General features: G+C 42.5%; 1 protein-coding gene across 1 annotated transcript in view; it reads right to left on the reverse strand.

Moving 5' to 3' along the window:
- Positions 1 to 159: 159 nt before the first annotated feature.
- SWT1 (SWT1 RNA endoribonuclease homolog) overlaps positions 160 to 16,695 on the reverse strand; it is a 99,539-nt gene continuing 83,003 nt past the window's right edge. Inside the window, exon 21 of the mRNA XM_065409997.1 lies at positions 160 to 1,994. Coding sequence (XP_065266069.1) covers positions 1,889 to 1,994 — 106 coding nt within the window. The 3' untranslated portion in view covers positions 160 to 1,888. The remainder of the gene's footprint in view (positions 1,995 to 16,695) is intronic.

Below are 16,695 nucleotides of genomic sequence, written 5' to 3' on the forward strand. Positions count from 1 at the left end.
TCCATATAGCTAAAATTGGTCTAGGCTTAGGTTTAATGTTCTCATAGTGAGCACCACCAGCTTTTGTCAGTCTCTTACTCCTTTCCAACTCTATACAGCAATGATAGGGCTTGCTACATTTCATCTTAACTACAAAACACTGGAATTAACTAAGATGGAATATTTGAGAGGTGAACCCAGAAGTCATAATGCCCATGAGCTGAATGTTTAGCTAAGGACAGACATTAAGCCATATTAAATTAGTTTTAGTATAGGTCAGAAAATTACAGATAGCTCTTAGTAACTTTTAGTAGATCTGGAAAAAAGGCATGCGTTTTACATACATATACTGTGATGCATTCCTGACAAGTCACCAAGTTTTACTGCTGCCTTGAAGAATGAAATTGTCAGTGTTTGAGGACAACAGCATTGACAGTATGTTATGAACAATCCTGTTTGTTTTTTTTATCCTAAAAGCATACTAGGTACATATTAGAACAATCAGAATGGGGCAGCAAGATATTTTTAAAAACCATTATTTTTCTGCAATTGAGAGCCTGTACTGTAGCAGCTTCTGAGACATTTGTGAATTCAGTACATAGAATGGTATACAAGAACACGAACAAAAGAAATATTCCCCCCGAGTTTGCTTGAAGTGAGTTGACACATTTGCATCTACATAGTAAAGATAGGCCTGTTCAAAATAGCTCAATTTATTAAGGAATTAAACTTCAATTAGTTACACTTCCAATAAAGCTTTTACAAAGTCAAAAATATATTAAAAAAAAAAATCAGTGATACAGTTTTACAAATATGTCTGGTCTCTGTACAAGCAAATAGACAGGTAGTGTTAAAGGCCAGAAGTATTGTAAATAGCTGTAGACAAATTAAATAGCTGTGAACTCAGTTTCAGGAAACAAATTATAATTACATTCCAACAGCAACGTGTGCAACTTGTACAGCAGCAAGGGAAATCATTTGACCGTGCCCTGCAGTAGAAAAGAAGTTCCTTTATATATAAAGGTAGGTTGAAAAGGTAGGTGTGTTTTGGTTTGGGGTTTTTTTAGATGACTTCTAGGTAAAAACCACCCAAATTTCTACTGTAAGGGACAGGACAAATAGAATTACTAATCACTGATGGGTAAATAAAACCAGTTAATTTAGACAGGAAGCAATTTTTAGGCAGTTTTACTTGTTAGTACCTGTTTAACTCACATACCTTTTAAGAAACACTAAGATCTCACCTGCACCACCTTTGCTTAAATTAAGGATAGGAAATTCTCAGTACCAATCAGACCAGTACATACAGGAAAGGGTTAACCTGATCATTGAACTGGAGGAGGGCAGAACTTTTAAACTATTTTTTACCTGTCATCTTTTAGGCAGACCAAAAAAAAATTCTCTCCTCTGGCTTGGACTTAAAGGTGTTTGAAAACAATAGCTTTTGTATATAGTCTTGAATCTCTTAAGTTTTACACCACACTTTGTTTTCTTGCTTTTTGGTTGTCATAGAAGGGAAGTGTTTACAGGGTGGTCTTCTATACAAAAACACTGGCTATTTATTTTTTGCACTTTAAAAGTGGTCCAAACAGATGTATGTTAAGTATCCTAGTGGCAACATCTAGGATTGTGTTCATCTCTGGAAAACGAGATTTAACGCAAATGCCAACAATTAATGCTGCTGGTGGACTCCTGTTGCTAGCTGAATGGGGGAAAAAATAATTCAGGAAGTAGATTCAAGTGTAAGTTAAACAAACAGCTTTGAGAAAAACTGGACTAGATTTTTGGTTGCTCTCCTGACAAAGTTCCCCATTTTAATTTAAAAAAAAAAAAAAAAAGTACAATTTAAGGAGGGGGAAGCTCAAGGGGGGAGAACAGTGTAGATCAAAACCTGAAGTTGATTGTAGTATCATAACCAGCCCCTATTTTTGGCCTCCATATGGACAGATGCATTGCATTGTGTAATAGTGTATTCCAGCTGTGCCAGTTGGCCACATCCAACTGTTAACCTCTCTCTAGAAGGAAAAGAAAAGATGTATATTAAACCAAACTGTCCGCAGACAATAACTTTTTAATATGAAAAATAGACATTTTATAAGGTTTTAATTTTTAGATGTAACATGGTATTTTCAGAGGGTGTGCACCCAATCTTTATGAACAGTGGGAGTAGAGGACACCTGACATCTGCCAAAAGTATCATCCTTATTACTACTTGAAAGATTAAGACAATATGTAGATAATTAGTGAGTTTCAAACTAAGCCAACTATTCCCATCCCCAGCTGCATGCTGCAAGAACAAAAATCAGTATCAGCATATTTATAGAATTAATGTTTACCTAGACAGTCATGTACATGGAATAAAGTCGCCAAATGTATACAATTGAAACTACAGATTTTATTTTAAAAGCTCTTTTCCACTGAAGCTGTTTTTGAATGAAAACAATTTGTGTAAATTCCACAAGTCACCTTTTCCTTTAGAGTCTCTCTTTTCCCAATTTTTCCTAAGATTGCCTCATAACAGCCCCATTTCCACAAGGAATTTAAAATTAAGGGCTTAAGTATGTGGGCAATCTCAGACTTCAGGGAGACTACTTGTATGCATGAAGTTAGGCCCAGTACCTCGCTGAATTAGAGCCTATTTTCTGTTTTCCCACAGTAAACATCTTAGTTTTTATGGTAACCTCATCTGAGGTCATTGGAAAGTTGATCATTGTATGGCCCTGATGCTCAGCTGCAGCAAAAGAGCATACAGTGGAACTTAGCTGCCTATCCACTAAAACTTCATTGCACCGTGACCCCCCACCCCCTTCTGACAACAAAAGTTACTTCATGACCCCAGGAGGGGGGACCGAAGCCTAAGCCTGCCCTAGTGCCTTGGGTGGGGGGCCAAAATCTGATCCCCTCTGCTATGGGGGGTCCAAAGCTAAAGCTCAAGGGCTTCAGGCCTAGGCAGGGGACCTGTAACCTGAGCCCTGTTGTGCAGGGCTGAAGCCCTTAGAGGGCTTGGGCTTCAGCTCCAGGCCCCAGCAAGTCTAAGCCCTGGCGACCCCATTCAAAGGGGGTTGCGACCCACTTTGGAGTCGCGACCCACAGTTTGAGAACTGCTGCACTAGAGCTACTGGAGCTAGAAGCCGTTCTGTTGCACTGATGCTACAGAGAAATCTGTGACCTTATTTTGCCCTCTCCCTCAGTCTAGAAAATAAGAAGTGGGGTGTATTTTCTCAAATTAGGCATTTAACTTCCATGGGATTCTGTTAGTACAATCATTAACATTTAGTTGTTTAGACATGGCTTAATACTGCTCATTCAGAGTACAGGCACTGTATGACTTATACTGTATTTCTGAACAGGAATCCTGAGGACCCCTTGTTCTAGTGTTAACCAATGATCATTCAAAATTTATTTTGTTTCATTTTTGTTAGTTTAATTGCAGCTCATGTAGATTAAAGAGGACCCTGTTATACCTCCTTAACAGTACACAAGCAATACATACAGTGGGGCAGATAGTCAACTGGTGTAAATTGTAGAAGTTCCATTGACTCCACTGGAGCTCTGTCAGTTTACAGCAGTTGATCTGCTCCAATGGGTATCATTAAACCCTTACCATTACCCAGGTACCTGCAGTAATCACAGTAACTTCTATTTTAAACAACACACTGAGTATGCAGAGTGGCAACTGCTGAGTTTTAATTTAAAATGGTATCCATTGCAGATTCTCACACACAAGCCTTTCAAACTATGAGTAGACCCTTGTCTGAGAAAGGTAATCAATTTTTAGAGAGAATAAATAAATAAATAAAGCCACCTTCCAAATTGCCTGATTTCCAATTTTTTTTTTTTTTTAAGTCTGAAAACATTTGGTGTGGTTAAAAAAAACCAACAACCAACAACAACAATGAGTTTCATAGTTTTTACTGAGCTAGCCTCTGCCCCTCCACCCCCAGGGTTTCACAAAACCACACAGAGATGCTCTTTTAAACTTTACCATTTGAACAGCTAAACCTTTCCTAAGGCAGCTAGCTATTTTGCTAGATCTGACATCTGTATGTCTTAAGATTTCTTTCTAACTTGATCTTGTGTTGGATATTAAGTGGTAGAACTCTTTTTAGCTTCAAGTCACCATTACAGCTGGCAAATACGGAAACAAAAACCCCATAATATATTCAAAATGTACTTTGCTGCAGTATTGGAAGAAAATTAAGACTCAAAGCAAATTAAAATATTAATCTTAACACGTTTACCAGCAGGAATATCCACAGAAATAGCTAATAGTAACAAGCTATTACTGATTCTCACAGATTTCAAATTCATGCTAGTGAGAACTTGCCCTGTGCCAGGGATGCTAAAATACTCAGCCAATTGGGGAACAGGAGCACATTATAGGTCCTTTGTGTCCAGTCAAAACACCTCATATACTGGTTTTTCATAGATTCAAGGACTGGAAGGGACCTCGAGAGGTCATCGAGTCCAGTCCCCTGCCCGCATGGCAGGACCAAATACTGTCTAGACCATCCCTGATAGACATTTATCTAACCTACTCTTAAATATCTCCAGAGATGGAGATTCCACAACCTCCCTAGGCAATTTATTCCAGTGTTTAACCACCCTGACAGTTAGGAACTTTTTCCTAATGTCCAACCTAGACCTCCCTTGCTGCAGTTTAAGCCCATTACTTCCTGTTCTATCCTTAGAGGCTAAGGTGAACAAGTTTTTCTCCCTCCTCCTTATGACACCCTTTTAGATACCTGAAAACTGCTATCATGTCCCCTCTGTCTTCTCTTTTCCAAACTAAACAAACCCAATTCTTTCAGCCTTCCTTCATAGGTCATGTTCTCAAGACCTTTAATCATTCTTGTTGCTCTTCTCTGGACCCTCTCCAATTTCTCCACATCTTTCTTGAAATGCGGTGCCCAGAACTGGACACAATACTCCAGCTGAGGCCTAACCAGAGCAGAGTAGAGCGGAAGAATGACTTCTCGTGTCTTGCTCACAACACACCTGTTAATACATCCCAGAATCATGTTTGCTTTTTTTGCAACAGCATCACACTGTTGACTCATATTTAGCTTGTGGTCCACTATAACCCCTAGATCCCTTTCTGCCATACTCCTTCCTAGACAGTCTCTTCCCATTCTGTATGTGTGAAACTGATTTTTTCTTCCTAAGTGGAGCACTTTGCATTTGTCTTTGTTAAACTTCATGCTGTTTAACTCAGACCATTTCTCCAATTTGTCCAGATCATTTTGAATTATGACCCTGTCCTCTAAAGCAGTTGCAATCCCTCCCAGTTTGGTATCATCCGCAAACTTAATAAGCGTACTTTCTATGCCAATATCTAAGTCGTTGATGAAGATATTGAACAGAGCCGGTCCCAAAACAGACCCCTGCGGTACCCCACGTAAACTGCCACAATTGAGTTACAGACCAAGAATTGTTTGAAGAAGTAACTCAGCAAATAATTTTGAACAGTTTAACTTTTCTCAACAGAATATGTGAACAAATATATTTCTTGAATAGCATTCCTTATGAATTACTTGATCCATTCTAATTGAGAATGTCAATGCTCACAGACCACTCACAGAGCCAATTTTTGCAAGTCTAATACAGGTTTTGTCTTAAAATGCATATGGGCAGAGGAAGTTACAATTACCTAGATGGCAGATGCATAATTTAAAGACTAGGCTACAAAGAGAACTAGAGATTGATTACTATAAATCTTCTAAAATGAGGGCCACATGTAAATTATATACAAATATCCCTGTGGTAACCACCCTGCCACACAGCATTCAATCGCCACCCCTACCTTCAAATAGGTCTCAGTCGCTCTGGCTGTTGTCCATGAAGCTATTTTGACTTATTACCTTGGCTTTGCCATAGTGTTGAATAAATATCTGAGTAATAATAGTTTGACAAAACAATTTACAAGAGGAGTTTTATCATGAAGTATGCTGCAATTAGCACTGAATCTCTTATATCTACATCCATTACAATTATGTGCAGCATTAAAAAACCTAACACCTATTGGCATTACAGTCCCAATACCACCGTCTACCCAGGCAACACTTGCTATGAATTTAGTGTGCATTTTGCCTAAGTAAGGATTTCAGCAGTATGTCCTTGATAATGCCAAGGGGTGCTAACACATAGATAATGTAATGCTTCTGAAACGCAGAGCGGAAAGAGTCTGGCAAAAAAGTCAAACTTTCACAAGATTCACAAGTAATGCTGAGATGGTCCAAAACTATTGCAAGTCCTACCATTCAGTCAAGACACCATCTGTATTTGAACGGTTAGGTTTTTATATCAACACTTTGCTCAGCTATTGAGGCTTTTTCTAGCTACAGAAATACATTCCTTTCATCTGTTTGTGAATTGATATTTTACAGCTATTTAAATAATGGTCACTTAGTGTCATGCCAGAAGTGGCTCCTCTGCTGTCAGTGGATGAAGTTCTCACTGGTTTATAAATTGAGCAATCAGTTTGGTAATGATGGCAGTATATACATTTCAAATATCATTAATGAAGGAAAGAGAGCCTTTGGAGACAGTCTAACTAATACTTATATCTGGACTAAGTCAATGCAGTACTTAAATAACTAAATATCCTGAGCATCTATTACTTTGTCACAAGAGAACCTTGGGGGTGGAGGTTGTTTTTGCTCTCCCCGCCACCCCCCCTTTAAAAAAATGCATTTTATTTCACTTTAATATGCAAAGGAAGCTATTGTAAGGTACCTTTAACACACACATTTATTGCATAAATAATTGTTACAAGCTGTCTGCCTAGCCAGAGGTCTGGACATGGCCAAAACTATGGAATTCCACAGCCAACATCAGATTGATTACATAGAATCACTGAAAGCCTGGATATCACTACCCTGAAAGATTCTTGCTATGGAAATAGCACAAAATTCTAATGGCCCCAATTACTAGCCATAAAATAAATAAAATTACTAGATATAAAACAGAAACAGTAAGAGTCCTGCAACAATTAACCAAGTACAAAGAGCAAAAGCATGCTTTTGCTCTTTGTACTTGGTTAACGATAGTGACATCTATGGGGTCCATATTTATATTTTGTTAATGATTTCCATGTCCAGGACAAAGAATCACATGAGTCGGTTCACTGATTTAATTGGGACTACCTGCATGAGTAAGGATTTAAGTGATTATGGGTTTTACATTCAAGCACCCAAATCTGCTAAAGTATCAGTCAAAACAAGGTTGTTCTAATTGCTTTTCAAATCCCCAGTACAGTTTTCCAGTGCTGGAGAATACATTTCTACCTCATACCATATAGTTACAATAAAGATTCCAGAAGCAGAACTTGGCTGCTACGTCACCTCTGCATTATCCAAGGTAATAAAACTCAATTTTAATCAGCAAATAAGAACAGAAGAGCGGAGAAGAGCAGTAGTAAAAGTTTTGTTTTGTAAACAGTCACTTTCACAATCATTCCCGCGCACTTCTATAATTCCCAATACATAATCACCGCACATTAAAGGCTCCGTAGCAGAAATATACCTTTTTCCATTTTACATCTACACCTGACCATTGTTCTGAAAATGCCAGTGGCTCTGGGCTTTTCCCTACCTCATTGCAAGAGCAGGAAGCATTAACAGAGCATGCTGGCTTTGCCAAGTACCAAAAATACCTGTCTGCTTGAATTAAGCATTGTGTGTGCAAGGCAGCAATGTAAAAACACTGGAGATCATTAATCTCAGTCCTTTTTAAAACACAGGTTATAATTATTCATTTAGGGAAAAAATGAGGCAAATTCTTATGCAAATATTACAGTAGGATTAAGTTAATGCAGTGGGTATTTGCCTGGGTAAAGAGTAAGGCCAGGTCTACACCCAGCCGCTAGTTCGGTGGCTGGGAATCGAAGTTCTGGGTTCGATTTATCGCGTCTGGTCTGGACGCGATAAATCGATCCCGGAAGCGCTCGCCGTCGACTGCGGTACTCCAGCTCGGCGAGAGGAGTACCGCGGAGTCGACGGGGAGCCTGCCTGCTGCGTGTGGACCAAGGTAAGTTCGAACTAAGGTATGTCGACTTCAGCTACGTTATTCACGTAGCTGAAGTTGCGTACCTTAGTTCGAATTTGGGGGTTAGTGTAGACCAGGCCTAAGAGACAGACCCTCTAGGTCCTTTGGCTCTTTATCTGTTAAGCTTCTTCATTCACAGCAAGTTTTAAATTAAGCAGTGGTATCACACCAGTTTACTTTGTAGCTTCTTTTTCTGTGTAGCTATGCATTTCAGTTACAGCACAAGTTTCCTCCAACACAACCCACATTGCTGATGCTTGCTTGTGCTTTTTAATGAGAGTGGTGGGTGTTGTGAGGGGAAAACATTTTTTGGCTAACTCTGTCAAGCTCACCTAGGACCACAGATATTGAACATAGAGCCTGGTCCTGTAACCCTAATTCACATGAGTAGTCACACTCACTGGAATCAGTGTGTGCCTGGAAATAAATAGGACAGGGGTTCTCAAACTGGGGGTTGGGACTCCTCAGGGGGTCATGAGGTTATTACATGGGGGGGGTCGCAAGCTTCAGCCTCCACCCCAAACCCCGCTTTGCCTCGAGCATTTCTAATGGTGTTAAATATATAAAAAAGTGTTTTTAATTTATAAGGGGGGGGGGTCGCATGCAGAGGATTGCTATGTGAAAGGGGTCACCAGTACAAAAGTTTGAGAACCACTAAAATAGGACAATTTGCACAAGTAATGACTACTAATGCAATTAAGAGTTGTAGGATCAAGCCTTTACTTTGAGCTGCAAGTTTAAACTAAATGCTTTCATGCAGCCTGAGGAAACCGTGATTGAGTCAGTTGCAGATGTAAGACTAAAATGACTAAATTATTTAATAGAAATTCAGTTATTTGCTCTAGGCAAGAGTGCATTTTTATTGTATCTGCAACTATACTTATTTTGCATTTAGAGTTTTGTTAGGCAATAACGATCTGAACATTAAGGATCTAAAGCTGGTTAAATGCAATTTCAGTAATTTCTTTGTCCCCACCACCAACCCATTTTGAACATTTTTTTTTTTAAACCAAGGAACATTTAAAAATGGATCCACTAAAATATTTTATGACACAGGACTTAGGGACATTAAACAGCCTACTCACATGAGCACACTACAGATCTGTTCCCTTAAATAACACTTCAAACCAGGTGCTGCATAGTTTACATACACATTATTTCTCTTCAACAGGGTGAATATTATATGTCAATACAGCCCACTAGCTAGGTTTTCTGTTAGGGTTTTTTTTTTCTGCTTTATTGATCACATAATAGGTTAGAATTTTATTTTAACAATCCAGCAAATGGAAGCAAAAAAGTGTTCCCATACCTGAAATCCATGCATTCTTATTTTATAGTTTTTGTTCTAACGAATAAGATAAATTTGGTCATTTGCCCAAGGACTAGGGGAAAGGAAAATCCCATCCATGAAAGCTAAATCATTCAAATGCATGACGCAACTTCTGGGAATAATTTACAGCAGTGACAGCATAATTACCAATGAAGACATTCTAATTACCAACTATAGTTGTGTTGCAAGTGGGTTGCAACACAACTGTTAGAAACTGTTAGAAACTGCCTGATTATGTCTCTCTGCCCTTCTATACACTCGTGGTGGCAGGTAATATAAGTGTAGCTACATGCGTACTTTCCACTGTGGCTATATCCACACTGCAATACATAGCTACACGTGGCAGTGAACGACTTCTTCAGCAGGGAAAGGCTCTGGCAGTGGAGATCTGCAGGAGAATTTCACTGCAGCAGAGAAAGGCTCCAGTAGCAGGGAGCTGCCAGACCCTTTCCCTGCTGCCTTGTCCCACCAGTGCCTTTCCCTGCTGCTGGAGCCTTTCACTGCAGCAGGGAAAGGCTCAGCAGTGGGGAGGCAGCAGAATGCTACACTGCTAAAAATAGCAGGGTAGATGTTGGGGCCATGGCCTGGGCATTAAGATATACATACATATACACACACACACACACATATACATATACACACATTTGTATATATATGTACATACATACACACACACCCTAAAGTTCTGGCATGTCTTTGTTCGCCTAAGCAGTGCACCACTGTCTTCATTGCTATTTATAACCATGCTGGGGGGGCATGCAGTGTACGTACTCGACATGATGCTGTAAGTGCAGACAGCCTTACAGACATTTTCCTCCACTTATCTAGCCCAATAACACAACTTACTAATGACATGGGGCAGGTCTTTTTACAAAGTTAACTAGTAAACAATACCATTACAAATTATGAACTTGGAAAGCAATTAGAATGATTTTGACAATACAGTCTAATAAGATATTCCTTAGAAACAAGCTCAGGAAAATATCTGCAGCTCAAACACAAATATTTAATTTCCTTCCGACTTAATTAAAATCCTGCCTAAGATATTGTAGTGCCAATTGATTACACTAACAAAGAAGTAGTGCAAGAGAATATAAATTCTGTCTGGGACTATCGATTTATAGTAGTTATATCCAATTCTCAATGGACCAATAGGGATTGTTTTTACATCTCCTTATTGCAAGAGGGAGCCTGATAGCATTAGCGTTTTTATAGCATGTTGTCTTGTTATCATCGCTCAGAACATGGCTGCTGCTGCTGCTGTCAGGAAGCTCAAATACATCCCTTTTCTACTTGTGAAAAAGGGGGATAGGACAAAGGAGATGCACAGAAGATACTGAAAATAAGCTCTGGGTGTACCAGTTAAAGATCACCATTCCTGACTCAGAAGCGTCTTTGCCTCTCCTGTCATGCATGAGTTTGTAAATAATACTGCTAGTGGCTCCACGATTTCTTCAGCTAATTCCTTCCATAACCTCAGGTGAATAGCATCTGGCCCTATTCAAATTGGTCAAAAAAAAATCTCTGAGGTGTTCTTTACTTATCCCGATCTGCATCCCTTCCCCTTTATTGTCTATGGCAACTTCTCACAAAAAAAACATGTGACCGGACAACTAGCGAAGACTGAAGCAAAATAGGCATTGAGCAGCTCCGCTTTCCTATCATCTTCTGTTACCAGCTCACCTTCTCCATTGAGCAATGGACCCAGACCATCCTTGATCTTTCTTTTTTGGCTGATGTATTTGAAGAACCGCTTTTTGTTGTCTCTAACATTTGTTGCCAGCTGTAACTCATTCTTTGTCTTGCCTTTCCTGATTTTGTCCCTACACACGCACGCTATTCCCATGTATACTTCCTTTGTGACATGCCCCTCTTTCCATTTCCTTGTATGTATCCCTTTTGGTTTTTAGATAGCTAAAAAGCTCCTTGCACAGCCACATTGGCCTCCTGGGGCTATTCTTATCTTTCCTCTGTGTCAGAATAGCTTGATTTTGAGCCTCTAATATTACATTTTAAGAACTGCCAGCCCCATAGTCATGGTCAAGCCTACACTCCCCGAGCTAATATTCTCTTAGTCTAGACAGGGCCAAAGACACATGGACCGAATAATTTTAATGTAATAATAATTTTTCCTCCCTCCTTGGGGTTTACACCAAATTGTCAATTAGTCAATCCATATAACCCCCCTCAAAAAAACAGTATCTCCTCTCAACACTGAAAACTCTAACAAGATATCCTAAATTAACACCCAATACAATACCATACCATTCTCCAAATATTAGCTACCATCACAACCACACAATACTACCCTCTCTACCACACTCACTTGCAATCCAACAATGCTATTGCCCTCAATGAACACATTCCAGAACTGAAAAATGGGAAAAGGGCAGGAAGAGGTGGAGCTTTCAGACAAATTCCCTGACAAGCTGCGCTCTTCTACTGAGACAGCTTCTCTGTGTGATAAACTTTCCACAGTTCACCAGACAGGGAGCTCTACTATGATTAACTATGGATGGTTTATCAGGCCCTGACTCCATCAGCCAGCTTTACTTGGTCAGAGAGACAAGAAACTGTACTGGGAGAGAGGCTGATCAGACAACAGGGAGCACTGCTCCTCAGCCCTTGGCTTTCCTGCTTTCGCCAGCCCTCTGACCATGACTCAGGCCTTGGCTACACTTGCAGCTGTACAGCGCTGTGAGTTAAACCTGTCTTCGTACAGCTGAGTAGGGAAAGCGCTGCAGTCTGTCCACACTGACAGCTGCCAGCGCACTGTCGTGGCCACATTTGCAGCGGCATTGGGAGTGGTGCATTATGGGTTCAAGTGGCTGCAATGTGCTTTTCAAAAGGGGTGGGGGGGGGAGTGTGACAGGGAGCGTGGGGGGAGAGAGAGTGGATTTTTGGAGTGCCGACACTGTCAGCACCCTGCCTTGCAAGTTCTGACCCCCCTCCCTCCTCCACCCCTCTCTCACTCACTGAAAGCAAACAGCAGCTGTTTGTTTTTTTTTCTCACAGACCAGATAAGCAGCCGCTGGCCGAAACGGACCCCAGCCCCCCTCCCTCCCCAAGCGCCGCCTCTCTCTTCAAGCAAACATTAGCTGTGGGCATTCCAAAGGGAGCCCCCCGCCTGCCTCTACTCATTCAAAGCAAACAGTAGCTGTGTTTGTTTTTTTGATAAGCAGCTCCCGCGTCTGGAGGCATCACAACAAAACAAGGAGAGGAACCTTCACTTAAAAGAATTATGGGGAGTTTCCGGAGGTCAATCACTGCATAATAAGGTTACTCCCCGTTTACACTGGAGCACCAGCTGTTAATCCTCTCGGGGAGGTGGAGTACCTGCAGCGCTGTAGCCACGGAGATACAGTGCTGTAAGTGTCTTGCCAGTGTGGACGGGGAATGAGTTACAGCGCTGTGGGCAGCTTTATTGCGCTGTAACTCTCAAGTGTAGCCAAGGCCTCATTCAATGATGGTCAAGGGGAATTTGTTAGAAAAGCTGCCCAAATAGTAGAACTAGGTGTATACCCCTTTCCCACCCAGTCTCCTTTATCCCCATATCCCAGCCTCTAAACACAGAGGGCAAGGAGGGGAAGATGAGAAGAGGAAATATGCAGACAAGAGCCCTTGACAAAAAAAAGCCCTGAAGCAGTTTCTTTGATTAACATCCCAAGTTTCAGAGAAGCTCTGATCAGACAAATCATGACACGTTCAATAAGACTGGAACTCCAACAAGCAAACTTCAGAATGTCACCAGGAGGTTGGTGGTAGTAGGGCAGGGGGTCATGAATGGTAGGGTTACCATTCGTCCGGATTCCCCCGGACATGTCTGGCTTTTCTCAGTTAAAAATAGTGTCCGGGGGGAATTTGTAAATGTCCGGACTTCCCCCCCATGCAGAGTGCGCGCGGCTGACAGGCAGCCGGCCCGATGGTGCCACTTGCATGGGGCTCCGGCAGCCAGAGAGAGCCCCTCCTCCGCTTCCCCCTCCTCTTCTCCCCTGCAGCTGAGATCACTCCCCTCCTCTCTCTCCCTCCCTCCCCCTCCCTGCATTCCCAGCCGGCCAGACGTTAGCAACAGGCCTCCGGCAGTCTGGAGCTCCTCCCCCTGCCCAGCGCGCCACTCCGCAGCACTCTGCGAGGGCGGGAACCGGGCTATGCGCTCCATGGGGGAGCGCGGCAGTGTGTCGGGCTGCGCATGGAGCCCGACACGCTGTTCTGAGCGGCACGGTAAGGGGGCCAGGGGGTCGGAGAAGGGGCAGGGAGGTTCTGGAGGGGGCAGTCAAGAGACAGGGAGCAGGGGGAGGGTTGGATGGGTCGGGAGTTCGGGGGGGGCTGTCTGAGGGTGTAAGGTTTTGGGCAGTCAGGGTACAGGTAGGGGGTAGGGTCCTAGGGGGGCAGTTAGGAGACAAGGAACAGGGAGGCTTAGGTAGGGGGTGGGGTTCTGGAGGGCAGTTAGGAGCAGGGGTCCCAGGAGGGGGCAGTCAGGGGACAGGGAGCAGAGGGGTTTAGATGGGTTGGGAGTTCTGGGGGAGGGCTGTCAGGGGGGTGGGGAGTGGTTGGATGGGGCGTGGGAGTCCCTGGTGTCTGTCTGGGGGTGGGGGTATGGATAAGGGTTGGGGCAGTCAGGGGACAGGTAGGGGGTAGGATCCTAGGGGGCCAGTTAGGATGGGGGGAGGGTCTCAGGAGGGGGCAGTCAGGGGACAAGGAGCAGGAAGGCTTAGGTAGGGGGTGGAGTCCTGGGGGGCAGTTAGGTAGGGTTACCATACGTTTTTCCCGGACATGTCCGGCTTTTTGGTCCTCAAATCCCCGTCCGGGGGGAATTGCCAAAAAGCCGAACATGTCCAGGAAAATAGCTTTGCTGGCATCCCTGCCCCAGTCCCCTGCTTACCTTGCGGCTCCCGCAGGCTGCGAGCTGCAGGCAGATTCCCCCGCGGCGGCGGCTGCTGCTGCTCCCCCCAGACACCTCAGCTCTGTGTAGCTGAAGAGCCGAGTTGCCTGAGCGCTACCGGCTTCACGGTTTGCCGGGCAGCCCCCAGACCTCCAGACCCTGCGTCCCCGGCCGGGCGCTTCCCCTCCCGGGCTTCGGCTGCACTGGGGAAGCGCCCGGCCGGGGGCAGGGTCTGGAGGTCTGGGGGCTGCCCGGCAAACCGTGAAGCCGGTAGCGCTCGGACAGCTGTTTCGCGGCTGGGAGGGAGGAGGGGGAATGCGGGGTGCTCAGGAGAGGGGGCGGAGACTTTGGGGACGGGGCGGAGTTGGGGCGGGGAAGGGGCCAGGGCCCCGTGAAGTGTCCTCTTTTTTTAATGAGGAAATATGGTAACCCTAATGAATGGGATATAAAGGCAGAGGTGGGATGTATGTGAGGAGGGGAAGCTACCAGTCATCCTGTGCAGGTGCAGCACAGGTGTTGGATAACTTAAAGTAGCTGATGGATCTGAGTAGTCCTGCTGGCTTTTGCAGCTGTAAGTAAGACAGCTTTTCTTGTAGCTCATCATAACCTCTTTGTTATTTAAACTGTGGGACAGTTTAATTTTGTCCTATTTACTCTTTAGAAAAAAATTGTCCTTTTTACTCTAGGGTAGGGACATGTCACATGCACACCTAGCAGAATGGGGTCTCAATCCCTGATTATCACCTCTAGGTGCTCCCACAATAAGGATACTACAACATACGAGATGCTACAGTAGTGAGAGACGGAAAGATGTGGCTGTTTAGTTACAGGGAGTACCTCTCTCCTCCGCCAAAATGGTTAAACACTTCAGGAACAAATTTCAAAATGGAACCATTTTAAAATAACATTTTATCTTCAAAAGTTGACAAATATTTGTCACAAAAAATATAGAAAGTTCAATTACCTTCTGAGGTGTTAATCTGGACACTAAATTAATCAAAGACAAAGATTTTAATCCCACTTCAACTACAAGGCTCAACACCTTGGCTATTCAGTCTCTACCAACATCCACATAATCCACCTGCCTTAAAAATAAAGGATTCTTTTTCCCTCTCCTTTGGCTTATTGTGCTTCCATTTTATAAAGAGGGCTTTCAGACCAGCATTTATTATTTTTATTTCATTGGACAGGATCATGTTTTATTTAATTTCTGTACTACAAAATAACTGCACTGCTGTAATAAAAGAGGAAGTGCAATTAAAGATAGAAGTTGGAAACATTACTTGTAACTTGAATTTGTAGATGTAAGATCTACTATTTGGCAACTATCTAACTGGTTTGCTTGAAATGTTCCCAAAGGAGGCTACGGGATGCAACATAAGCATCACCTAGGGGCAATGTGAAGACATGCAGCTCATTATAGAAAACAAAGTTCTGATACAGAGCAGCCCGCTCAACAAGCTTCTCAATGGTTTACCCTAATCAAATAGCTGTGACCTAGTGTCAAGAAGCCAGAACTAGCAGAATTCCAGAAAGGGTCTGTTTAATTTTTGGGATCCTCCAGAAAATGAAGAATTTTGGAGCTTGTTGAGGCAAGTTTTAAATACTGAGAAATTCCTCAGGTTATAATTATCTTCACACTGTACTAACACAGTACAGGAGGCTGTACTGTGGGTTTTATTCCAAAGTTAGTTATTTAAATGCCAACAATTGGCTCCATAATTGCTGCTGAAAACTGCATGAGTAGTTGGTGCCACCGAAAGCCAATGGATCATCCAAAATATTCCATCTCTATTGAACTTCAAGTTGAACCCCCCTCCCCAACACTGCAAAATATTTTCTCTAACACTAGAGTCAGCTTGTTAAGTTGATAGGACAGTCATAAAAATTTAGTACATCCTGAATCTCTAATCACCATACACATGTAGACAGACTAAGGGTTTGGAAAGATTTTAGCTGAGCAGGACAATGTATTGCAAACATGTTATGCATTTTTGGTGGAAGCCATCTTATTTTTATTAGTGTTAATTGCCTCTAGTTCCAGTTTATAATGGAAGCATCCAAGAAATCCCTATCAGCCTTTTACAACCTTAAAAGTTGGAATGTATTTTCAATTATGGTATTTAAAATAAAATCAAAAGCTCTGCATCACAGGCCTTTTAATTAATGTTTTTGTAGAAAAAAAGTGATTGTTTTAGTTTGAGCCAGCAAATAGTAGTAGTTACCCTTTTTTGACAGCTTTAATAACACTCCCCCCACCCCCACCCCCAGCCACCCGCCCACACAATAGCTAAACATTTCCAGTTACTCAGATCCAAATGCAAATAAACACTCTGAGAAAGACTGCAAATTAAGTCATTTGAGGCAATATCTCCATTTGGTTTAAGATCAAGAATACTTTAACAAACAAGCCTCCTTAAGTAAGTTATTTCTGCCTGTGATAGGCCGCTCTATTTGT

This window comes from Emys orbicularis, chromosome 8 (assembly GCF_028017835.1).
Source record: "Emys orbicularis isolate rEmyOrb1 chromosome 8, rEmyOrb1.hap1, whole genome shotgun sequence".
In the NCBI taxonomy this organism is placed as follows: Eukaryota; Metazoa; Chordata; order Testudines; family Emydidae; genus Emys; species Emys orbicularis.